This window comes from Natrix helvetica (assembly GCF_964273705.1).
Source record: "Natrix helvetica genome assembly, chromosome: 2".
NCBI lineage: Eukaryota > Metazoa > Chordata > Lepidosauria > Squamata > Natricidae > Natrix > Natrix helvetica.
Genome location: NC_138552.1, coordinates 92,368,062 through 92,394,001, shown reverse-complemented (window position 1 = coordinate 92,394,001; position 25,940 = coordinate 92,368,062). Strand labels below are relative to the sequence as shown.

Genomic DNA, 25,940 nt, shown 5'->3' with positions numbered 1-25,940 from the left:
TGTAGAACCTTACTCTTTTCACCATTGAATTTCATTTTGTTAGAGAGCGCCCAATGTTCAAGTCTGTCAAGATCCCTCGGTATCTTAAGCCTAACTTCTGGAATGTTGACTATTCCTGCCAGATAGCATTAGCATTTTGTTCCTTATATGCTGGTAAAATATCTGGATAGTATTTTCACTTTTGTCTACCACAGTGTAGGCTATTATTGAATTTTTGCACATGTACGTATACTATACCACACATAAGATGTTAACATTTTAATAATTTTTCTTTTTTAAAAATTGCAGAATGTAGTACCCTCAATAATTCATTCAGTCCAATCTTTTTCTGAAAAGCTGTCAACCATGAGATAATATTTAGATTTTTAGTTAAAATGTTATCTCCCTGTACTGATAAAACATGAAGGAAATGTTTTGGTATCATTAAATAAAGAAAAAACCTTGATAGGATGCAAAAAGTTATGTTTTGGATTTTTACAGGTAATGTTCATAACTTCTAGTCCGTTTGATTGGGAAATTACAAATATAATTATTTGCATTATAATCAAACTGTGATGCTGGATACTTCAATATGTCCTTTAATTTGTGATATTGGAACTCCAGGTTGTATAGTAAGATAAACTGACAATATCTGAGAAACATATGGAATAGAACCTGAATAAATTGAACAATAAATTTTAATTTTGAATGACCTCTTTAAATATTTGCAGTTATAATTCCATTTCAGCCTACTTTTCAAAATAAAGTTTAATTAGCCACTTTTAAATAGGAATTACACCAAAATGTCAATTTCTCTTAAGAAACAAAATCAATATTTTCTGCCCAAAATGCCTACCATAGTTAGAATCAATAAGTCATCTGAACTTTAAGAGTGGCACATACTAATATTTGAGTTCACAATGTATTATTGAGGTCATTTTCATTCCAATATGTTGCTGAAGTTAGTAAATATGTTCAATAATTTATTTTAAAATAGCAAAATTAAAACTATGGAAGATTTTAAAGGCAATTTTTAAATCCAGCCTTTATCTGTCATGTTGTCTAGGCAGTATAATACACATAATAAAGAAAAATTATTTGTGGTACGGTATTAAAAATATTACAAATTAAGACCCAGTGGAGTAATCTCCCACATTATCTACAGCTTTTATTGCCATCCTTTGAAATAGTCCCTGTTGGGAGTATACTCCTAGTGTTGGGTAGGCAACATATATCTATATACAATAACAAATGGTTGTTGTTGCTTTAAATGGGTGAATGTACTTATCAACTGTAGGGAGTCAGGAGAGCTCACTCTCTCTCTCTGCTTGTCCTATGCTTGATAACTACTTGCTTACTTGATGACTGGAACGTGAACTGCGACTGTAAGCAATTGTTTGTTCTTGAATTGTGTTTGGACATATCTCTACTATCACTGCTTGTGAAGCAATTATTAGTAGTAAAGCTACTTGTTTTTTAATAGCAGTGTTTGAAACTCTATTTGTGTGTTTTTCCTACTAGCAACGTTCTTTCTCTCTAGCTGTACATTCTGCTGCGCCACTTTCTGTCTCCCAACGGAGATACCCCTAACAGTTCCCTTCCCACCCATCCATTCTGGAAATTCTGGAAACATTATTACTTTTCATATTTTATTTTGGAGTATCAAACATTGGTTATCAAACCATAGCAATATGACAAAAAATGAGAAAAGCTTATTTCTCAGGTTTAATTTAAAAAATTGTATGCCTTTGTAATTAAATCTTCAGACCCACCTGAAAATCTCTGAGTTGGTTTCAGAGTTACCAAATATAGTAATCTACAGGTGAAACTCAAAAAACTCAAAAAATTAGAATATCGTGCAAAAGTTCATTTATTTCAGTAATGCAACTTAAAAGGTGAAACTAATATATGAGATAAGACTCATTACATGCAAAGCAAGATAGTTCAAACCGTAATTTGTCATAATTGTGATGATTATGGCGTACAGCTCATGAAAACCTCAAATCCACCATCTCAGAAAATTAGAATACAGTATTACATGCAATCAATAAAACAAGGATTGTACATAGAACAATATCGGACCTCTAAAAAGTATAAACATGCATATGTACTCAGTACTTGGTTTGGGCCCCTTTTGCAGCAATTACTGCCTCAATGCGGCATGGCATGGAAGCTATCAGCCGGTGGCACTGCTGAGGTGTTATGGAAGACCAGGATGCTTCAATAGCGGCCTTCAGCTCTTCTGCATTGTTCGGTCTCATGTCTCTCATCTTTCTCTTGGCAATGCCCCATAGATTGTCTATGGGGTTCAGGTCAGACGAGTTTGCTGGCCAATCAAGCACAGTAATCCCACAGTCATTGAAACAAGTTTTGGTGCTTTTGGCAATGTGGGCAGCTGGAAAATGAAGTCAGCATCCCCATAAATCTCGTCTGCAGAAGGAAGCATGAAGTGCTCCAAAATCTCCTGGTAGACGGGTGCATTGACCCTGGTCTTAATGAAGCACAGTGGTCCAAAGTTCTGTTGGTCAGTAGTCCAAAGTCCTGTTGGTCAGTGGTCCAAAGTCCTCTTTTCTGATGAGAGCAACTTTTGCATCTCATTTGGAAACCAAGGACCCAGAGTATGGAGGAAGAATGGAGAAGCCAATCAAGCACAGTAATCCCACGGTCATTGAACCAGCAACAAAAGTTGCTTTCACCTGTATGCCTTGCTTTAGTATCAGAAAAGTGTATACAATCCCTAACCAAATTGGAAGAATTTTGTGTAGCCCCATAAACCAATATTTGGCTAGAAAACAAAACAGAGGTAGCAATGGGATCATTATGATAGTCAATTTTGACATTGTAAACAATGAACAGTAAGAGTACCAAAAACACAAATCTTAAAGGATCTTCTGATTATGTTGCTGATACAAATCACTCTTCCAGAACTAAATCTTGTATATTACATACCGATATTTATCTATTTACACACTCAGTTTAAGGAGCCAAGCCATGTTAACGTGGTGTTGGCCCATTGGTAACAAAATATATATATATTTAAAATTAGGTGAACAAATGACCAGATTTTCATTCTTCTCCAGCTGGTTCATTGTGACTCTGGAACCTTAGTGATGTCATAGAAAGTGACACAAAAGGCTGGGGGGGGGGGATGGGAAAATACAGTGAAACTCACTCTGTTTCTTGTGAAGTTGGGTACTTTGGATATTAACCATGGATCCCCCATTTCACATATTTTTATATTTTCTAATATGTCTAGGAGCAGTTGCTAAAGGTACAGATCTATAAAATCTTTGTTAGGATATAAATTTATTCTGAAATAATGATTTTTATTTGCTAGATTTATATTGTGACTTTCCCTCAAAAATCTTATGATGATATATGTTTTCCATTTTACATTTCCCCCCGTAATAATATTTGGGATAGGTTGAACTGAGAATAAGTTAATGGCCTCAAACGAATGAGCTTCCATGGCTCAGGGTAAGTTTCCATTATTCTAGTTCAGCACTTTAGCCATGATTATACAATGCTTAAAAATTGTATTTTTGAAGTATACATTTGAGGAAGATATTTCATATTTTCTCTTGATTTTGCTGTTTGACAGCCTGGCTTTTTACCCCCATTTATGTAGGACTTGATCACAAAAGAGTTGACACATGCACAAAAAAAACTCATCCAAGCAAGAGGGGCCGCCAGTTACTCACTTCTCAAAAATACAGAAAGCATAATTTGAATCTTGGATTGGACCTGACCCACTGTTTAGCTGAGTGTAGGGTTTAGCATCTTCCAGTGCTGCTATTCATTTATACTCTAATTCTAGTTTATTCATCAATCAGTACGCTTATATGAATGTAATTAATAACTGTATATGCCACTCATCTCATTGTCAGGTGACTCTTGAGTGGCTTACAAACATCATAAAAACAATGATAGAAAACATTAAATTATTATATCTTCCATTGTTCTTGGTCAGCTATCTCTTAGTGTAATATTTTAGTGAATTTGCTTTCTCTTTTTCTTTCTTTCTTTCTTTCTTTCTTTCTTTCTTTCTTTCTTTCCTTCCTTCCTTCCTTCCTTCCTTCCTTCCTTCCTTCCTTTTTTTGTTAGGAATTCCATTAAAGAATTCAGCATTAAAGGAAAATAAGGAAACCGAGAAGCTAAAACAAAGCTTGAAGATCTTACGGGATTATTGTAAGTTGATTGATGCTGCAGTTGTTCTTTCATTGCATGACCTATTTGATTTAATCCTCTAGTTCCCCATCAACCCTTTAAATCATCATTTTTACTGTTTGGGATGGAGTTCCCTTATCAGGATACAGAAGATGACATTTTCAATATCATTATCTTAGATTTCTCTAGCCAACAACTTCCTGAGGGAGAGAGACAATACTTGTTTTAGCAGAGAGCAAAAGACTGATTCCTCAAATCTTCTTCTTTAAATAGAAGAGATATTTTTGGGGGCGGGGTTTGTGTGGTGGTGTGTGGGGGTTTTGTTTTGTTTTTTAACTGCAGGTAACTCTTAGAGAGGAAGAAAATAAGCCAGAAGTTGGGTACTGCGGCTAAGAAATATTGTTCCTCTGTTGGCCCCCTATTCTTTAACTGATTGAGGATCTGATGTTATATCAATATATGATTGAGCTGTGTAAAAGACATAGTTTATACAGTACATAGACAATTACAGTGAAATGTAGCCAACAACTCTTTGTTGAGACTGTTATGTAGAATGTGATACATATATACAAGAGAGAGGGAGGGAGGGAGGGAGAGAGAGAGAGAGAGAGAGAGAGAATGAGATGACTATATATGTGTATATATTTCTTGTTATTCTATGTTTGTTTCTTTTCTCTTTGTTGTATTTTATTAAATAAGCTATAGGCATACTAAAGAAACATACGTTATCTTGCAGTGGATGAGCTTGGCATCAAACAACCCCCAGAGACACAAACCGAGTACCCCATTTTAAAGGGTAAGATTTATTAAGGGGCTATCAGATCCACAAGTCATAAAACAAAAGCCAATGTAACAGGCTAGGTAGACATAATGCCAAAGTATTGCCACCTGGAAAATAATGAGGTACTTCTCCAGCAGGGTAGGGCTGGAGGGCGGCGTACAACATTAAAAAACACACATCCCAAAAGTTAAAAAAGATTAAATCCATATCCAAAAAAACAAACCGAATTAAAAAAAAACAATACATTTAAAATAAGTTAAAATTAACAGGCCAGGCTGGCTTGCTGGAAAAGCCAACTTTTTAGGGCGCGTCGGAAGGACCGGAGGTCAGGGATTATGCAAAGCTCCGAGGGCAGCTCATTCCAGAGGGAAGGCGCTCTCACAGAGAAGGCTCTCCTCCTGGGGGTCACCAGCCGACACTGCCTGGCCGATGGCACCCTGAGGAGGCCAACTCTGTGGGATCGTACTGGACGGTGGGAGGCTACTGGTGGCAGTAGGTGGTCTCGCAGGTACCCTGGGCCTAAGCCATGGAGTGCTTTAAAGGTCATAATTAATACCTTGAATCGCACCCGGAAAACAACCGGCAACCAGTGCAGGCCGCCTAAAAGGGTGTAACATGGGAGCACCTAGATACCCCCATGACAACCCGTGCGGCCGCATTCTGGACCAGCTGAAGCCTCCGGGTGCACTTCAAGGGCAGCCCCCATGTAAATCCTTCCATCCTTTGCTTTTAGGTTAAAAGCACCCTTGCTTTTAGGTTAAACTCTCCTTAAAATGAATATTGTGGTTTCTGAATATTGCCAGTGCTGTAAGTCTATAAGGTTTATCAGTTCAAAAAGTTTTAAATATCAGGTGGATTGATACATAACCTATAAGTAGAGTAGGTTACTACAGAAACATACATTATTTTGCAGTGGATGAACTTGGAATCAAACAATCCCTAGGGATGCAAACCGAGTACCCCATTTTAAAAGGTAGGATTTACTAAGGAGCTATTAGATCCATTTTTACTTATAGTTGCTAAATCTATAAATCTATAATAGTCAACAATGGAAAAGTTTAGATAATTTAACAACTGGAAACTGGCATTTGTGTGTGTGTGTGTGTGTATATATATAAACCCAGCCTGAAGATGGCGAGTGAGACCTTGCTGAAACGTTGCCAAGACAATCTCAATCTTGCACAGGAAAAGACCCGAATACAACAAGACCAAAATATAATTAGAATTTTTAATACAAAGAGGGCCAAATCACAATTTTATCAAATCTGGTGCAATTAATGTACTCTCTAGGGTGTAAAAAATATTGCAATATTGTAATATTGCAATATGGTCTATGAAGTTTGAGTATCAGTTCATAAATTTTAAAATATCAAATGGGTTGATATATAAGCTATAAGTAGACTAGGTTACTAAAGAAATCAATGTTATCTTGCAGTGTCAGTGAACCTGTTTGGTGTTGGTCAATCCCAAAAGATAGAAAGCAAAGATAACCCTTCAGAAGGTAAGATTTTCTAAGGGACATGACATTCTGCAAAATATATTATTAAAATGCTGGGTTAGGATCCTTTGATCTGTCAATAAGAATAATAAAAAAGTAGTTACTATACTTATGCAGAAGAATATAATAACCTTCTGAAAATGTCCTGATCTTTCAGAATGGATTATATCATTTTAGGCTGCAGGTGCTGGTTTAAATTGCTTCTTTAAAAAAAAAAATCAGAAAATTATTACAAAATTGTTTTCCCACTTCTGGGCTATTAGAATGTTTGCACAGCTTTCAGTTTTCATTCAGAGTGAGAAATCATAGTAAAAAATGAAGACTTTCGTGCAAATGCAGTCAATTTTCTATCACTGGAGCTTTTGATCTTCCTTCAGGAGTTCCAAGATTGAAAAATTCTGAAAACTCCTTCTGTAGAGCCCAGAGCAGCTCATTCGATTTCTGAGTGACAGGGGGGGCTACAGTTTAAAATCTGGAGCTTGGATAAGAACAAGCTTTGGACTCAGTTCTCTTAAATTTCATGGGATCATAATAGACAAGACAGGCATATTTTCAGCAAGCTTCCTGGTCTTTATTTTACAAGGACTTTATTAAAGAAAGAAAAAAGAAAAGAAAAAAGAAAAGAGGGTGTGCAATGATTTCAGTTTTACAAAGACATAGGAATCTGTTAAGTGAAGCCTATATGGGGAAGCCTGAATAAAGGATATTTTTGTATAAAGATTTTTTTAAAATTTTTGAATAAACACAAACAGACAAAACACACACACAAAAAAAAACCCGCACAAAACCATCTTCCATTACAAATTGTAGAAAGTGTGTAGTTTGGTTACAAAAACTTCCGTGCATCCCTTCCACAGTCATCACCTACAATTCATAACAAATCATATATTTTAAATCAAATATATTTATATATATTACTATCTTCATACCTCAACCTTCATTTGACTATAATTGTTTTTACATCCTTTTATATAAAAAATTCCAGATTTAAAGCAAAACCACATAATGGCAATATGATCCAGTAACATTACATCTTTATAACATGTTCTAAATAAAAATTGGATATATTTAATAACAGAGTTTCTAAACCTCCTTTCATAGTCACCATTTGCAATTTATATCAAATTTCCTCTTATCAAACCAATACATAGATATGCATTATTGTTCCGACCCCCCCTTCCTCCGTTGCCCACACAGTACACACACTCCGGAACAGTACAAGGGAACAAGGTTTATTACACCAACAGACAAGAGGCTTTGTGGCAGCAAGCCACCAAGACAGAACTCACAAAGACAGAACACACAAAAGCAGCAATCCAGCTTGCCAGGATCCCAGACTAGAGTTGCTGTCCAAAGTCCTTTGTTGATTGCTACGCAGAGCCTGTCCAGAGTCAACCCTTTTATAACCTAAAAAGGGTGTCTCCCAACAGCACCTGAGAGCTCTTTACTGCCTATAATTACGCCCACGCTCCTTGCGTTTGTGGGCGCGCCGGAAACGAGCATCCCGAAACGCCCTACTAAGTCCTGAGTCACTATCCTCTCCGCTGCTCCAAGGCAGGGCAATGGGTGTCCTCCTCCTCTCGCTCTCACTGCTGCTCCATGCCTCTGGCGCCACCTGGTGGCCGACCAGATTCTCGGATTCCTGCTCAGCCTCCGAATCCTGTCCAGGATCGCACATCTCTTCTGTAGCTGACTCGTATGGAGTATCACTCTCGGAGTCTGGTGACAGCGGCACCGGCTGGGCCACAACACTATCCCTCACCGCAGGGCCCTTCCCCCGGGCCTGACGCTCGGGATGCGGTCGAGAGGGAAATTGTCCATGATAGGCCCGCACCAAAGCTGGAGCATGCACAGCCGTCGCATCGGTCCAGGACCCCTGGTCCGAGTCCTCGTCCGCCCAGTCGACCAAATACTGGAACCGACCCTTGAGCCATCTCGAGTCACGGATCCGGGTCACTCTGTGCGATGGCCGTGCGTGCACGTCAGGCGACGACGGCAGGGGTGAAGAGGGACGTCGGAGAGGACAATCCGACCGCTCAGGGATCAGGAGCGAGCGATGGAACACCGGGTGTACTCGCATCGAGCGCGGGAGGGTCAGGCGATAGGCCACCGGATTGATAACGGCCTCCACAGGGAACGGCCCCAGATACCGGTGGTCCAACTTCCTCGTAGGCCGGTGGGACGGAAGATGCCGCGTGGACAACCACACGCGATCACCCACGGCCAATTCCGGCACCGCACGGCGAGACCTGTCCGCCACCCGCTTGTAATCCTCCTTCGCCTGATTCACGTAGCGGCGCACCATCTGGTGAACCGCCTGAAGCTCAGAGAGGAAATCCTGCGCTGGGGGGACCGGAGAGTCCACGGGGGTGAGAGGGAAAAAACGAGGGTGGTACCCGACATTCGCCATGAAAGGCGTCGTCCGTGTGGAGGAGTGCTGCGAGTTGTTGAACGCAAACTCCGCCACGGCGAGGTACTCCGCCCAATTGTTCTGCTGCTGGTTCACGAAGCAGCGCAGATATTGTTCCAGAATCCCAATCACCTTCTCCGTCCCTCCATCGGTTTCGGGATGGTGCGCCGAGGACAGACAAACTTGAACGTCAAGAGCGGCCATCAGCCCTTTCCAGAACTGGGCCGTGAATTGTGTACCACGATCGGAGACGACCCGGTCAGGTAGGCCGTGCAGCTGGAACACGTGCTGGATGAACATGCGGGCGGTGGCGCGGGCTGTCGGCAATCTCCGGCAGGGGATGAAATGCGCCATCTTGGTGAGCATGTCCACCACCACTAGGACCGTAGTGAAACCAGACGACGGAGGCAGTTCCGTCAAGAAGTCCATGGACATGGCTCCCCAGGGTCTGTCCGGGGTCGGCAATGGCTGTAGCAAGCCTGGAGGAGCTCCCGTCGCTGATTTGGCCTGTCGACACTGCACACATGACGTGACGTACGTCTGCACGTCATGTCGCAGGCGAGGCCACCAAAACGTACGGGAAACCAGGTGCAAAGTTTTGAACAGGCCAAAGTGTCCCGCTGCCGGAGTGTCATGACATTGGGAGAGAACCAATCCACGGAGCGGTCCTGCAGGCACGTAGAGCCGATCCCGATACCTCAAAAGGTCCTCGTCAAAGGTCCATGGGGATGTCGGCCCTACCTCTGCCCGCCGTTGTTCCACCCACTCGTCGTTTCGCTGCGCATTCCGTATCAACGACCGTAAATCCACGGGTTCCTGGATTGCAGCGAAGGACTCGACGGGTAGGACCGTCCGGGGGGGCAGGGAGTCAGCAGGGTCTGAGTACTCCGGCTTTCTAGATAGGGCATCCGCCCTCTGGTTCAAGGCACTGGGGATATACGTGACCTTGAAGTGGAACCAGGCAAAAAACAGAGACCACCGGATCTGGCGCTGATTGAGCTTCCGCGCTGTTGTCAAAAACTCCAGATTCCGATGGTCTGTCCGGACTTCGACCTGATGCCTGGCCCCCTCCAGGTGATGTCGCCAGGCTTCGAACGCCGCCTTGATAGCCAGCAACTCCTTCTCCCAGATGGTATAATTGCGCTCGGAAGGATTGAGTTTCCGAGAGTAATAGGCGCAAGGGAAAAGGGTGCCATCAGGGGCGTGAGCCTGCAATAACACCACCCCCACCGCGATGTCGGACGCATCCGCCTCGACTACAAAGGGGCGATGGGGATCAGGGTGTTTCAAGATCGGCTCCTTTGTAAAAGCGCGCTTCAAGGCCACGAACGCTTGTTGTTCCGTGGACCCCCAGTGAAACGGCACTTTCTTTTGCAGGAGTCGAGTGAGGGGCGCGGTCAAGAAAGCAAAGCCGGGGATGAAGGACCGGTAGTAGTTGGCAAACCCGAGGAGTCTCTGAACGTCTTTCATCCGTCGAGGAGATTGCCAACTTCGTAATGCCTCCACCTTGCCTGGCTCCATCGCAATTCCTTCAGGGGATATACGGTGCCCCAGGAACTCGATGGTGGTCTGCCAGAACTGACACTTCTCCAGCTTGGCAAACAAGCGATGCTTTCGGAGGCGCTGCAAGACCTGACGCAAGTGCTGTTGATGATCCTTCCGGGACGTAGAGTAGATCAAGATGTCGTCCAGGTAGATGACGACAAACTGATCCAAAAGGTCCCGAAAGATATCGTTCATAAAATGTTGGAAGACAGCTGGGGCATTGGTCAACCCGAACGGCATGACCGTATACTCAAAATGTCCGTATCGGGTGCCAAAGGCTGTCTTCCATTCGTCCCCCGCCCTGACTCGGACCAGATTGTAAGCTCCACGTAAGTCCAGTTTTGTAAACACCACGGCCTCCCGGAGCCGCTCCAACAACTCGGGAATCAGAGGCAACGGGTAGCGATTACGGATCGTGATGGCGTTCAAGCGCCGGTAATCGCAACAAAGTCTTAGATCCCCGGTCTTCTTTTTGACGAACAAAACCGGGGCAGACAAGGGCGAAGACGAAGGCCGGATAAAACCCCGGGCCAGGTTCTTGTCAAGGAAGTCCCGCAATGCGGCCAACTCCGGTTCAGACATGGAGTATAGGCGGCCCGTCGGGAGTTTCGCATCAGGTACCAGGTCAATGGGACAGTCGTAAGGCCGGTGCGGTGGCAGTTGATCCGCCTCCTGCTCGCTAAACACGTCCGCGAACTCCGCTAAATCCGGCGGCACTGTCACCTCGGCCGAACTGGGCACCTGAGCCGCGCAAACATGACGGGTATGGTCCACGCATTGCAAGGACGGGAACGAGATGCGGTTCTGCGACCAGTGGATCTGGGGATCGTGCGCCCGCAGCCAAGCCAAGCCCAACACCACGGGGAAATGCAGACCCGAAGCCACGTAAAATTGAATGGCCTCCTCATGCTCCCCGAGGATCAGGCACAAAGGCTGCGTGGCGTTCTTGATGGGCCCAGACAGAAGCACCCGGCCGTCAATGGTCTCCACTCGCATCGGAGGGTCTACTGGGCACAGAGGGACGTGATATTTCGTGACAAACGCTGCATCCATAAAATTCGTGGTAGCCCCGGAATCGACCAAGGCATGGGCTGGTATTCCTTGCGGACTACCCGACAAGAGAATGTGCGCTGCAAGAATCAGATGTCGTGGAGGCCCCTCCGCCTCTGTTCCAGCCTGTGCCCGACCCGAAGTCTCCCTCAGATCGGGCTTTCCCCGTTTCCCGAGACGGAGGTCCGTCGTTGAGGGGGGGGCGTAGACCGTGCAGCCCCTCTACCTCCCTTCTTGGGGCAACCCGTAGCCAGATGTCCCGGATCCCCACAGTAAAAACACAACCCCCCTGCACGCCGTCTCTCCATCTCCGTGCGTGACAAGCGGGGTCTGGCTGCACCCAACTCCATGGGCTCCTCTCGTGGGACAGGAGTCTCTCGTGGAACTGGCACTCTCAGCACCTCCCGGGACGCTCGGCGAGGCCTCCACCTCTGCAGCCGGCCGTCAATCCGGAGGCATAGATGAACCAATGCGTCAAACGTTGGAGGCCTGTCCACTCTCACCAGCTCATCCTGCAGGTCCTCTGACAGGCCATCCTGAAAAGCATCCATAAGGGCTGGCTCATTCCACTCAGAGTCCTGACTGAGCAGCCGAAACTCGGTAATGTAGTCCAGTAAAGAACCACGCCCTTGGTGCAACTCTTTCAGGAGTCTGGTGGCTGTTTCTCCTTTGATGGGGTCTTCGAACGTCAGCCGAAGATGAGTGCAAAAACCCTGGAAGTCATCCAGCAGGGGGCTCGGCTGAGTCAGCAAAGGCGTAGCCCACCGTGCTGCTGTGCCTGAGAGCAAGCTTATCACAAAGCCCACCTTCGTCTGGTCGGTGGGAAAGTCCTCCGCTCTCAAGGCAATGAACAACCGGCATTGGCCCAGGAACGCCGGGAAAAGTTTCGGACTGCCATCAAACTTATCCGGCATGGCCACTGGGCATTTCCTTCGTTGCTGCTGGGGGGGTGGGGGGTTGGCAGGAGCAGACAGCTGTGCAACCTGCGCTGTTAGCAAGGCAAGTTGCTGTGCGAAGAGAGCATTCTCCGCCTGAAGTTGCTCCATCATAGCTGAATGGAGATACGTTTGGGGTAGCAATCAATCTGTTCCGACCCCCCCTTCCTCCGTTGCCCACACAGTACACACACTCCGGAACAGTACAAGGGAACAAGGTTTATTACACCAACAGACAAGAGGCTTTGTGGCAGCAAGCCACCAAGACAGAACTCACAAAGACAGAACACACAAAAGCAGCAATCCAGCTTGCCAGGATCCCAGACTAGAGTTGCTGTCCAAAGTCCTTTGTTGATTGCTACGCAGAGCCTGTCCAGAGTCAACCCTTTTATAACCTAAAAAGGGCGTCTCCCAACAGCACCTGAGAGCTCTTTACTGCCTATAATTACGCCCACGCTCCTTGCGTTTGTGGGCGCGCCAGAAACGAGCATCCCGAAACGCCCTACTAAGTCCTGAGTCACTATCCTCTCCGCTGCTCCAAGGCAGGGCAATGGGAGTCCTCCTCCACTCGCTTTCACCGCTGCTCCATGCCTCTGGCGCCACCTGGTGGCCGACCAGACTCTCGGATTCCTGCTCAGCCTCCGAATCCTGTCCAGGATCGCACATCTCTTCTGTAGCTGACTCGTATGGAGTATCACTCTCGGAGTCTGGTGACAGCGGCACCGGCTGGGCCACAACACTATCCCTCACCGCAGGGCCCTTCCCCCGGGCCTGACGCTCGGGATGCGGTCGAGAGGGAAATTGTCCATGATAGGCCCACACCAAAGCTGGAGCATGCACAGCCGTCGCATCGGTCCAGGACCCCTGGTCCGAGTCCTCGTCCGCCCAGTCGACCAAATACTGGAACCGACCCTTGAGCCATCTCGAGTCACGGATCCGGGTCACTCTGTGCGATGGCCGTGCGTGCACGTCAGGCGACGACGGCAGGGGTGAAGAGGGACGTCGGAGAGGACAATCCGACCGCTCAGGGATCAGGAGCGAGCGATGGAACACCGGGTGTACTCGCATCGAGCGCGGGAGGGTCAGGCGATAGGCCACCGGATTGATAACGGCCTCCACAGGGAACGGCCCCAGATACCGGTGGTCCAACTTCCTCGTAGGCCGGTGGGACGGAAGATGCCGCGTGGACAACCACACGCGATCACCCACGGCCAATTCCGGCACCGCACGGCGAGACCTGTCCGCCACCCGCTTGTAATCCTCCTTCGCCTGATTCAAGTAGCGGCGCACCATCTGGTGAACCGCCTGAAGCTCAGAGAGGAAATCCTGCGCTGCGGGGACCGGAGAGTCCACGGGGGTGAGAGGGAAAAAACGAGGGTGGTACCCGACGTTCGCCATGAAAGGCGTCGTCCGTGTGGAGGAGTGCTGCGAGTTGTTGAACGCAAACTCCGCCACGGCGAGGTACTCCGCCCAATTGTTCTGCTGCTGGTTCACGAAGCAGCGCAGATATTGTTCCAGAATCCCAATCACCTTCTCCGTCCCTCCATCGGTTTCGGGATGGTGCGCCGAGGACAGACAAACTTGAACGTCAAGAGCGGCCATCAGCCCTTTCCAGAACTGGGCCGTGAATTGTGTACCACGATCGGAGACGACCCGGTCAGGTAGGCCGTGCAGCCGGAACACGTGCTGGATGAACATGCGGGCGGTGGCGCGGGCTGTCGGCAATCTCCGGCAGGGGATGAAATGCGCCATCTTGGTGAGCATGTCCACCACCACTAGGACCGTAGTGAAACCAGACGACGGAGGCAGTTCCGTCAAGAAGTCCATGGACATGGCTCCCCAGGGTCTGTCCGGGGTCGGCAATGGCTGTAGCAAGCCTGGAGGAGCTCCCGTCGCTGATTTGGCCTGTCGACACTGCACACATGACGTGACGTACGTCTGCACGTCATGTCGCAGGCGAGGCCACCAAAACGTACGGGAAACCAGGTGCAAAGTTTTGAACAGGCCAAAGTGTCCCGCTGCCGGAGTGTCATGACATTGGGAGAGAACCAATCCACGGAGCGGTCCTGCAGGCACGTAGAGCCGATCCCGATACCTCAAAAGGTCCTCGTCAAAGGTCCATGGGGATGTCGGCCCTACCTCTGCCCGCCGTTGTTCCACCCACTCGTCGTTTCGCTGCGCATTCCGTATCAACGACCGTAAATCCACGGGTTCCTGGATTGCAGCGAAGGACTCGACGGGTAGGACCGTCCGGGGGGGCAGGGAGTCAGCAGGGTCTGAGTACTCCGGCTTTCTAGATAGGGCATCCGCCCTCTGGTTCAAGGCACTGGGGATATACGTGACCTTGAAGTGGAACCAGGCAAAAAACAGAGACCACCGGATCTGGCGCTGATTGAGCTTCCGCGCTGTTGTCAAAAACTCCAGATTCCGATGGTCTGTCCGGACTTCGACCTGATGCCTGGCCCCCTCCAGGTGATGTCGCCAGGCTTCGAACGCCGCCTTGATAGCCAGCAACTCCTTCTCCCAGATGGTATAATTGCGCTCGGAAGGATTGAGTTTCCGAGAGTAATAGGCGCAAGGGAAAAGGGTGCCATCAGGGGCGTGAGCCTGCAATAACACCGCCCCCACCGCGATGTCGGACGCATCCGCCTCGACTACAAAGGGGCGATGGGGATCAGGGTGTTTCAAGATCGGCTCCTTTGTAAAAGCGCGCTTCAAGGCCACGAACGCTTGTTGTTCCGTGGACCCCCAGTGAAACGGCACTTTCTTTTGCAGGAGTCGAGTGAGGGGCGCGGTCAAGAAAGCAAAGCCGGGGATGAAGGACCGGTAGTAGTTGGCAAACCCGAGGAGTCTCTGAACGTCTTTCATCCGTCGAGGAGATTGCCAACTTCGTAATGCCTCCACCTTGCCTGGCTCCATCGCAATTCCTTCAGGGGATATACGGTGCCCCAGGAACTCGATGGTGGTCTGCCAGAACTGACACTTCTCCAGCTTGGCAAACAAGCGATGCTTTCGAAGGTGCTGCAAGACCTGACGCAAGTGCTGTTGATGATCCTTCCGGGACGTAGAGTAGATCAAGATGTCGTCCAGGTAGATGACGACAAACTGATCCAAAAGGTCCCGAAAGATATCGTTCATAAAATGTTGGAAGACAGCTGGGGCATTGGTCAACCCGAACGGCATGACCGTATACTCAAAATGTCCGTATCGGGTGCCAAAGGCTGTCTTCCATTCGTCCCCCGCCCTGACTCGGACCAGATTGTAAGCTCCACGTAAGTCCAGTTTTGTAAACACCACGGCCTCCCGGAGCCGCTCCAACAACTCGGGAATCAGAGGCAACGGGTAGCGATTACGGATCTTGATGGCGTTCAAGCGCCGGTAATCGCAACAAAGTCTTAGATCCCTGGTCTTCTTTTTGACGAACAAAACCGGGGCAGACAAGGGCGAAGACGAAGGCCGGATAAAACCCCGGGCCAGGTTCTTGTCAAGGAAGTCCCGCAATGCGGCCAACTCCGGTTCAGACATGGAGTATAGGCGGCCCGTCGGGAGTTTCGCATCAGGTACCAGGTCAATGGGACAGTCGTAAGGCCGGTGCGGTGGCAGTTGATCCGCCTCCTGCTCGCTAAACACGTCCGCGAACTCCGCTAAATCCGGCGGCACTGTCACCTCGGCCGAACTGGGCACCTGAGCCGCGCAAACATGACGGGTATGGTCCACGCATTGCAAGGACGGGAACGAGATGCGGTTCTGTGACCAGTGGATCTGGGGATCGTGCGCCCGCAGCCAAGCCAAGCCCAACACCACGGGGAAATGCAGACCCGAAGCCACGTAAAATTGAATGGCCTCCTCATGCTCCCCGAGGATCAGGCACAAAGGCTGCGTGGCGTTCTTGATGGGCCCAGACAGAAGCACCCGGCCGTCAATGGTCTCCACTCGCATCGGAGGGTCTACTGGGCACAGAGGGACGTGATATTTCGTGACAAACGCTGCATCCATAAAATTCGTGGTAGCCCCGGAATCGACCAAGGCATGGGCTGGTATTCCTTGCGGACTACCCGACAAGAGAATGTGCGCTGCAAGAATCAGATGTCGTGGAGGCCCCTCCGCCTCTGTTCCAGCCTGTGCCCGACCCGAAGTCTCCCTCAGATCGGGCTTTCCCCGTTTCCCGAGACGGAGGTCCGTCGTTGAGGGGGGGGCGTAGACCGTGCAGCCCCTCTACCTCCCTTCTTGGGGCAACCCGTAGCCAGATGTCCCGGATCCCCACAGTAAAAACACAACCCCCCTGCACGCCGTCTCTCCATCTCCGTGCGTGACAAGCGGGGTCTGGCTGCACCCAACTCCATGGGCTCCTCTCGTGGGACAGGAGTCTCTCGTGGAACTGGCACTCTCAGCACCTCCCGGGACGCTCGGCGAGGCCTCCACCTCTGCAGCCGGCCGTCAATCCGGAGGCATAGATGAACCAATGCGTCAAACGTTGGAGGCCTGTCCACTCTCACCAGCTCATCCTGCAGGTCCTCTGACAGGCCATCCTGAAAAGCATCCATAAGGGCTGGCTCATTCCACTCAGAGTCCTGACTGAGCAGCCGAAACTCGGTAATGTAGTCCAGTAAAGAACCACGCCCTTGGTGCAACTCTTTCAGGAGTCTGGTGGCTGTTTCTCCTTTGATGGGGTCTTCGAACGTCAGCCGAAGATGAGTGCAAAAACCCTGGAAGTCATCCAGCAGGGGGCTCGGCTGAGTCAGCAAAGGCGTAGCCCACCGTGCTGCTGTGCCTGAGAGCAAGCTTATCACAAAGCCCACCTTCGTCTGGTCGGTGGGAAAGTCCTCCGCTCTCAAGGCAATGAACAACCGGCATTGGCCCAGGAACGCCGGGAAAAGTTTCGGACTGCCATCAAACTTATCCGGCATGGCCACTGGGCATTTCCTTCGTTGCTGCTGGGGGGGTGGGGGGTTGGCAGGAGCAGACAGCTGTGCAACCTGCGCTGTTAGCAAGGCAAGTTGCTGTGCGAAGAGAGCATTCTCCGCCTGAAGTTGCTCCATCATAGCTGAATGGAGATACGTTTGGGGTAGCAATCAATCTGTTCCGACCCCCCCTTCCTCCGTTGCCCACACAGTACACACACTCCGGAACAGTACAAGGGAACAAGGTTTATTACACCAACAGACAAGAGGCTTTGTGGCAGCAAGCCACCAAGACAGAACTCACAAAGACAGAACACACAAAAGCAGCAATCCAGCTTGCCAGGATCCCAGACTAGAGTTGCTGTCCAAAGTCCTTTGTTGATTGCTACGCAGAGCCTGTCCAGAGTCAACCCTTTTATAACCTAAAAAGGGCGTCTCCCAACAGCACCTGAGAGCTCTTTACTGCCTATAATTACGCCCACGCTCCTTGCGTTTGTGGGCGCGCCAGAAACGAGCATCCCGAAACGCCCTACTAAGTCCTGAGTCACTATCCTCTCCGCTGCTCCAAGGCAGGGCAATGGGAGTCCTCCTCCTCTCGCTCTCACCGCTGCTCCATGCCTCTGGCGCCACCTGGTGGCCGACCAGACTCTCGGATTCCTGCTCAGCCTCCGAATCCTGTCCAGGATCGCACATCTCTTCTGTAGCTGACTCGTATGGAGTATCACTCTCGGAGTCTGGTGACAGCGGCACCGGCTGGGCCACAACACATTATTATCATGATCAATCAATTATTTAACTGTATCCATTATCACTTCATTTTATACATAGTGCTCTAAATTTAACTAAATTTGACTTAATTTTTTATTATAAGCTTTCATTACATCAACCTGTATCTTTCCAGTAATAGTGCAGTCTTATGTTTCTTGCCATTTGTGGCATTAGTATTCTGGTTATTTCCTTAGTAAGTTTTGTATGGACTTCTCTTTGTAACTTATTACTTATTGCATATCTTGTACACGACCCTCCATCTGCTTCTTCGATCAGCTTATCTTTGGTTATCACTAATGCTTCTGACAAAATTTCTCTCCTTATAGTAGTTCCATCAATTCTTCTCTCTTTTCTTCTTCTATACTTTGAAATCTGAGGTAGAGCTCCAGTCCATCTATCTCCCCTTTCCATATTCTACTCTTTCCATTTCCAACCACACTCAGTTCACTGTCAGTATCAACCATTTTCTTGTCTCTTTGTTTTTTTTTTCCTTCAGTTTTTAGAACTCTGACCTCCGCTTTCTTCATTTGATGAACAGCCTCAATTTTTCCATCAAATTTTACTGTTCTATGATCTATGTTCTCCAATCTCTTCTCAATTTTCTCTGTTACTTCTAATAATTTTTGAATTTCAAACATAATCTTTTGCAATGTTAAAGTTTCTTTTTCATGTTGCGCCATTCTTCCAACTTGTAAACACTGCCACTCTGGCATTGAAAACTTTTTATTAAATTTAAAGCAAGTTTATAATCTTTATAATCTTTCAAGACAAGGCTTTGTTTTCACTCCACTCCAGCTGCCAATAAAGCTCCCAAAGAGCACCTGTATAAACAAACCATGCTCTTCTCACTATCACTCTCTGTAAACAAGCCGAGGAACCTTGAAATGCAAAGTCAAATGATCAAAGAGAAAAAAGAAAAGACAATATTTCCAAGCCTTTCAAGCGTCCAGCCTCCAAGTAGCAGTGTTACTTCCTTTCCCTCTGTTATTACAGCCTTCTTTGTATTCCTTTTATATCTTCTTTATATTCCAAGCTTAAAAAAAACAAAATTCTTAAATGGAGCAAAAAAACCCAAAAACCATCCAATCCAGCATTATAAAAAATAAGGAAAAAGATTTTAATCCATAAGTATAAAAAAAAGAATATAAAAAGTAGTAGAAGAAAAACTAATCCATTCAATTTAAAAAATAGGAAACATTTGCAAAAGTTCCATCATTAAAAGATTTTTTTTAAAAAAGAATAACACACTATCTAATGTAGCTTAATTTTGCTGCTTGTTCTCTTCTGTTTTTAAATTTAATTTAGCTTTAATTTTTGGGGGTAGTCTCTTTTATAATAAGATTTCCTCACCAGATGGACACACTTTCTCTTTCCATTTTCCTCCCATTCCGGAGTTGTCCCAATTTCAGCAGCATCAATGGCAAAAAGAGATTCTCCTAAATCAATCAGGGACTTTGCGGTGTACCTGAGATCAGCAGGACGTACTTTTCCCTGTCACCGTCTCTTCAGGATGGTTTAGGTCCAAAAGGACCATCCAGTGGCAAAAGTATCGACTCCGATCTTGGAGCTCCGAGATTGCATGTCATGTTGTTGCGACGTCAGCTCCTCCTCCTGAATAATGATATTCTTGTTGGTTTTCCACAAAATCTTTTTCTATTTAATTCTTTATATACAGTGGTATAGCTGGTGAAATGTTTCTCATTCACATTTATGATTTAATTAAAGATCATTTCCAAGGCTGAAATAAAAAGTCCTTTGTGCATATGCTAAGAACTTAATATCTAGACAAAACTAGGATATGACTGGTCCCAGTGATCCTACTGTACTGGGACATTCTTGGTAGAATGGGTCTTAAAACTTTGAAGTTTTAAATAATTAACTCTTTTGGGGAATAAAAGAGGCTTTGGCTTTCAAAAAAAGGCAGCAGAATAATATTATGGAAGGGAGGGAGGGAGGGAGGGAGGGAAGGAAGGAAGGAATTCTGGCAAACGAAACCTATTACAAATATTGTAGCTTAACTTTCTTTCCAACTAACTTACATGCAGCATCTTTCTTTCCGAAGTCTTGTTCTATCCTTGTTGTTTTGAATTTTAGATATATTCGGCCCTCATTATCCTACAGTGAATACAGACGAGCCCCCCATGGACCTTCCAATAGAAGGTACACTTCTGTTTAAGATGAGTGATGCTTGTTATAGATCTAATGACATGTTTTGTTACTAGCATTTTCACCAGTATTTTCCCAACACAACTGCCTTCTTTGGGGGAGCAAAGAAACTTCAGAATCAAGGCATTCGGGTAACATTTGAGAAAAACTGCCATACAGAATAAGATGCAGATTTAATATCTGAGTTTGTTTTCAATAGGTCGCTCATAATTTGTTTGAATTAGCTACACTCATAATGTGGGTGATGCCTGAAGAATGTTTTATAGCACTGTAGCTACTGCAGCTTATGTAGGTCATGCTTACAGATCTCAGGGGTGGACAATTTCCATCTATGAGCCTGAGCGTGTCTTAAATTGTGCAGCCAACATTTGGTGGCACAGCTGACAATTGTGTTTGGGTGTGCATATATATTGCAGGAAAAAGATACACAATATGTACATCAAGGTTCTACAAGATTTGCATTTTAAACCAGCCCCAAAAATATAAATGACCCAAAATGTAAACTTCACCCACAGATGTTAGTGATTTACAAGTATGCTTTTTGAGTTGTCTCATAGATATAAATAAAAAATATGACTAGAAGGAACAGAAGCATTGCCCAACTATGAAATGAATCAAAATAAAGGTAATTTACTTTCTTTTGAAAATAAGCATGTATCGTTCTGAGTATTTTAATTGGATTGCTTATTTACATTTATTACAGGATTACGGGATGATCAAGATATTCCTCGAAACTTGTTTTTCCAACCAATACCAAGTAAGAACATGATTTAGCATAGTTAAATCTCATGTTATATGAATCTAACTACATTTATAATTATTTGCCACAAGGATTATATAATCTGTAAATCCCATATTTACTGCTAGTAAAGAGATAATACCAAATTCTAAGGAATCTGACCTGAACAGTCAGAAATTGGCACTGTTCATGAAGCATTGTTTAAATTCCTTGGCATTCACAGCAGACATTTTTAGCATCAGAAGGACACAGTGTCTATAATTTCCACAACCCCATCGATATGCCTAACAGTATCTCTGAGTGCAATAAAAATGTATTTATTCACACATTTTATAAAGCTGGAGACCCAGCTTTGTAAATTACTTCTAAATTATCCTCTTCTGGGGATACATTTCATTTTGGTTGACACAATATAATTTGCTGTTTGTATTAGGAAAAGTTTACCCCACAATTATGACAGCACTTCCTCATAAAAAATGACATGAAAAATTGCAATTTTCACCATAAATTCATGGAATGATTTTAACATCTACAAATGTATTTTATACAATTTATATATTTTTATTTCTAATTTATTTCTAATTCAAATTTTACTAAAAAGAAATGCCACATAAGAAGGGGAACCCATATTTCAACCAAAACAAGCAGTACATATCAAACGATTACAACCACAAGCTATCTTAGATCTGGAGCATGCCTACTCTATCCATTCTGGCAGAACAGGCAGATAATCTAGGGGGGAGACCATTCTACAAATAACCTTGTCCTGTGGCTACACTGTAGAGCTTTAAAAGTGATAATCAGCACCTTGAATTGCATCCAGAAAGAAACTGAGAGCCTGTGCAGCTTGCACAACAGACGTGTAACCTGGGTAAACCTAAACGCATCCAGCATTGAGTGCAACACTGCATCCTGAACCAGTTGCTTCGGTATGATTTTCAAGGGCAGCCCCATGCAAACCACATTTCAGTAATCCAAATGGGAAGTCACCAAGGCATGAATGTCCGTGAGCATGGCTTTCCAATCCAGAAAGGATGAATCTGTACAAAGACCCATGAATGAGAGCCATGAGTTCAGGAGAGAACTCAAATTGCACATCTGCTCAGTCGGGGAAATTCAACCCCATCCAGAATTAAAAATGAAATATCACCAAATTCTGGAGGGCTAAAACCCAAAGCCATCTTCCCAGAGCTGAATCAAAATTAGTTCCTCCCCATCCTGACCTTCACAATTTTTTTTACCATAATAAAAACCCTTCCCACTCCTCGTGGCAGCAACAACATCACTTGATCACCTCCATCTTCATTTGTGGTCCCCAGACCCACAAAACCAATTTTAAAGGCCTTTCAGAAAAGCAGCAGGATTGGAGCCAACTGTACCTCAATTTTGGTCACACCTGTGTCATAGGTAGCATATGTGGCTAACAGCAAGAACAGTACTAGTCTGTTTTTGCACATTTGGGCCAGTATGCTGTTCATATAATTAAAGTCCTGTTTTACTTGGACACACTCACAGCTGGAATCTCTAATCTAGAAATTATTCTGAAAACCATCAAAGTTTTCTATATCCCACCAAGAGACATATGCAGTGTACTGACACAAACTCAATATATGGTAGGAGAGATTTTTCTGTTTCTTTTTCACTCAAGCACTCACATATATACATATACACAGTAGGTTTGTAAGTCACAATAATAGATAAAACATAAGAAATAGTAGAATTGTTCTGTTTCAGGCTACAAAGAAAGATAAGTATTTGAGTGGTTCCACATTGCATTCTTTCTCCTCCTCCTCCTCCTCTTCTACAGACACAAAATCAGCACATGGAAAAGAATTGAGTATTAGTTTTGCAATTATGATTAGTTTATATTTTATACAAATAGATAATGTAATTATTTCATGCAATTACATTTAAGTATGTCCACTTGACTCATTTAATAACATTTTTTAAATTTTCCCCAACCTCCATTATGTTTAAGTTTCAGACAGATTACATCAGATTGAAAGAAGTGGCCAAGTTCATCAGAAAAAAGGAATTGAGGAAAAGATACTGCTTCCCATCTCTATTATTACATTATTGATTTCATTAATTCTTCTTGGGTGTTCTGCCTTTGGAATCTATGAATGTACCAAAGAAAAGAGGTAAGTTTACCCCTCAGGTACCCCTTCTAAAGGGGTAATTCCCCCCATATGCATTTTTGTGTAGCACTAGCTAAATATTATAAATATCATAGTAGAGTCAGATATGCCATTGCTGATGGAAATGGAGGAAGGTTTTAGCAGATTTCCAGATATGCAAACACAGGGCAACAGCAATAAGTTTAAGGCAGGTGACCTTAAAAACAACTGATTGAGATCTAAGCATAGCAATAGCACTTAGACTTATATACTGCTTCATAGTATTTTACAGCCCTTTTTAAGTGGTTTACAGAGTCAGCATATTGCCCCCAACATTCTGGGTCCTCATTTTACCCATCTCAGAAGGATAGAAGCCTGAGTCAAAATTGAACCGGTGAGGATCGAACTGCTGGCAGTGAGCAGTGAGTTAGCCTGCAGTACTGGATTTTAACCACTGTATCACCAGCATATAATGTATCTGGCTGGGTGGCTCATAATAATCAGGGCCATTCCAGACTCTTGTAGGCCCCACATAATTACATGATGAGATGTTCCCTCCCCTAAGGGTCTTAAAAACATTTTCCCTCAGCACGTCTTGATGATGATGATGCATAGTCTTATGTTGACTTTTTAATTCATCATTGCTCACTGCCTGGACTTGGAGCCGTTTACTGAAGCAGTTGCAACTATTGTTGGTTGATCGATTGAGAAACCAAATGCTGATCTTGGGTGGTATAAGATAAATGGAAGGAACGTGTTAGCAAATTCAGAGCAGCTGCCAGATTTGAAGAAAGAGAAATATCTTTTAAGGGCAAATGATGTCTGATTTGAGTCTGTTAATGGTTTGGAGACCGAGAATAGAAAACATGAGATAATAAAAATCAAATTGAAGACTTTGAAAGAAAGCCTGATAAAATGACTAGGAATCTGAAGCGGGCCATTTGACTTTGCAGCCTTTTGCTGTAATGTCTTGTCATCATTCAGTCTACAAATAACGTGCTCATTCTTGGGAGGTCCAAAGCTTTCCAAGGGCCTTTTGAAGCATCGTGAGAACAGAGTGTACTACTTGGGAGAATGAATAGTGTGCGCTATTTTGAGAATGGCACAAGTGGCCTTGGGAAGAAGGCCTGGCATGACCAGGAACTGCTGTCAGGGTTCCAAGTAATACACCCATAGCAAACAAAACTCCGAGGCAGGTAGAATCCTCAAAAAATAGCTTTATTGGATATATCATATTGGCACAGTTCTGGTGAAAACCGATTCTGAAGGTTCCTGCGATGTTCACCTAATTTAAAAAAAATCTCCTTCCCCAGTCACATGGTCCAATCAAGGCGCAGTCCAGTTGCCCGGTAACATCACTCCTCCTCCTCTCTCTGACCAGGTGTGAGAATGTCCTTGGTTCCCAGGAGAAAGTATTTTGTTTTGGCTACAAAAGCTATCTCTATTCCCCCCTCCCTATCCCTCAGCTCCAGTGTGGCAACACTGAAGCCTCAAAATGGCTTCGTTCAGTTCAGCTTCAGGGTTGACAACTGCTTTGTATACAGTTATGTCAGGTCAGGTGTATCTCAGCAGCAGCAGAGAACAGCGAAGGTCAGTTTAGGTAGGCAGAGTGCAAGGCAGTGAAGGGGGCTGGACTGGGCCAAGCTAGGCTGGCTGAGGCTTTGCGCTGTGCTGCAAACTTCGGTCACTAAATGAACTATTGTAAGTTGACAACTTCCTGTATCTGATTTTATGCATTGAGGTCCTGTGCTTTCAACTGGGGGGTGGGGGGGATCCTGAAGTTTGATCTAATTTGAGAGCCAGTTCATGTGTACTAGAAACGGCACAAATGTGTGATCTTTGTGTTTCTACCCATCTCCCTTTGGAATAGTTCTCAGGTAGGTTGGCATTTTGGAAAGCGGCTTAGACCTAGTTTTTCTGGAACACCTTTAATTTGGCAGGGTCCCTGTTATTGATTTTCCTGTGTTAATGGATGGATAGGAAGGTAGTCATTGGTTTGGGGAATTAGTTATTTTTATATTCTTGTAGTCCCTCCTTTGGAGTCTTTTTGGAGTAGCACAGAAATTGCAATAATAAATACATAAACATAAAACTTAAAAAGATTATGGAAAAACTAAGAAGCCTCTGAATATAACAGTGTTTCTCAATCTTGCAACTTTAAGATAAGGGAATGTCAACTTCCAGAATTCCCCAACCAGCAAGAATTCTCCCCCCACCCACGTCCCTCCCATCCCCCAAGGCTGACTGAAGAATTCTGGGAGTTGAAGTCCCCTCATCTTAAAGTTGCCAAGTTTTAGAAACACTGGAATACAGAAATGGGATATAATGGACCTAAGAAGTGCTTTTGCTCACTTTCCTGTTTTTTAACAATTTGGGCCTTTGCTGTAGGCACAACTAAGAAGAGTGTGCATACATGTGCATACCTGGTGGCTTTTAAAATCATCATTACGTAGTAAGATACATAGCAAGGTATTTTATGATGATATGAATGAGATTAAATCATGTGATAAATTGACTGTACTTATTTCCCCACACCATTCTACAATCCTAGAGACCAGGGTCCAGGTCAAACCAGATGTACACAAACAGATGAACACGAAGTAATATCCTTCAATGCTATGGTGAACATTGTGGATGAAGTAACATCATATTCAGATGAGTCAGAAGGCTCGCAAGACAAACATGAAAATAGACCACCCCATTAGTCTAAAAAAGCAGCTTGAACCTAGTTAAAAGAAGTAGCAAAGAGTGAAAGCAGTACGTATCTATTTAGCTACGTGCCTATAACTTTGTTTTAAATGTAAAGAATTTCAATAGTTTTTAATTATTCTTTTATATGTAATGTAAAATAATAGAGCTCTATTTAAATAATGATGTGATTCAA

The 25,940-nt window shown here is 45.1% G+C and overlaps 1 protein-coding gene across 1 annotated transcript; it reads left to right on the top strand.

Annotated features, from left to right (window-relative positions):
- Positions 1–3,382: 3,382 nt before the first annotated feature.
- Positions 3,383–25,940, top strand: LOC309387500 (uncharacterized protein). The gene is made up of 8 exons (XM_081944003.1): positions 3,383–3,456; positions 4,084–4,167; positions 4,883–4,942; positions 6,363–6,428; positions 20,129–20,194; positions 20,904–20,957; positions 22,918–23,080; positions 25,608–25,940. Exons 1-8 carry the CDS (start codon positions 3,447–3,449, stop codon positions 25,759–25,761), a joined length of 657 nt encoding a protein of 218 aa, XP_081800129.1. The 5' UTR covers positions 3,383–3,446; the 3' UTR covers positions 25,762–25,940.

What these genes read in the sequence shown, in the direction of transcription:
- LOC309387500 (XM_081944003.1), top strand. An exon ending in CGAGTACCCCATTTTAAAGG is followed by an intron (nt 4,943 to 6,362) that starts GTAAGATTTATT and finishes GTTATCTTGCAG; the next exon opens with TGTCAGTGAACCTGTTTGGT. An exon ending in CATGGACCTTCCAATAGAAG is followed by an intron (nt 20,195 to 20,903) that starts GTACACTTCTGT and finishes CATTTATTACAG; the next exon opens with GATTACGGGATGATCAAGAT.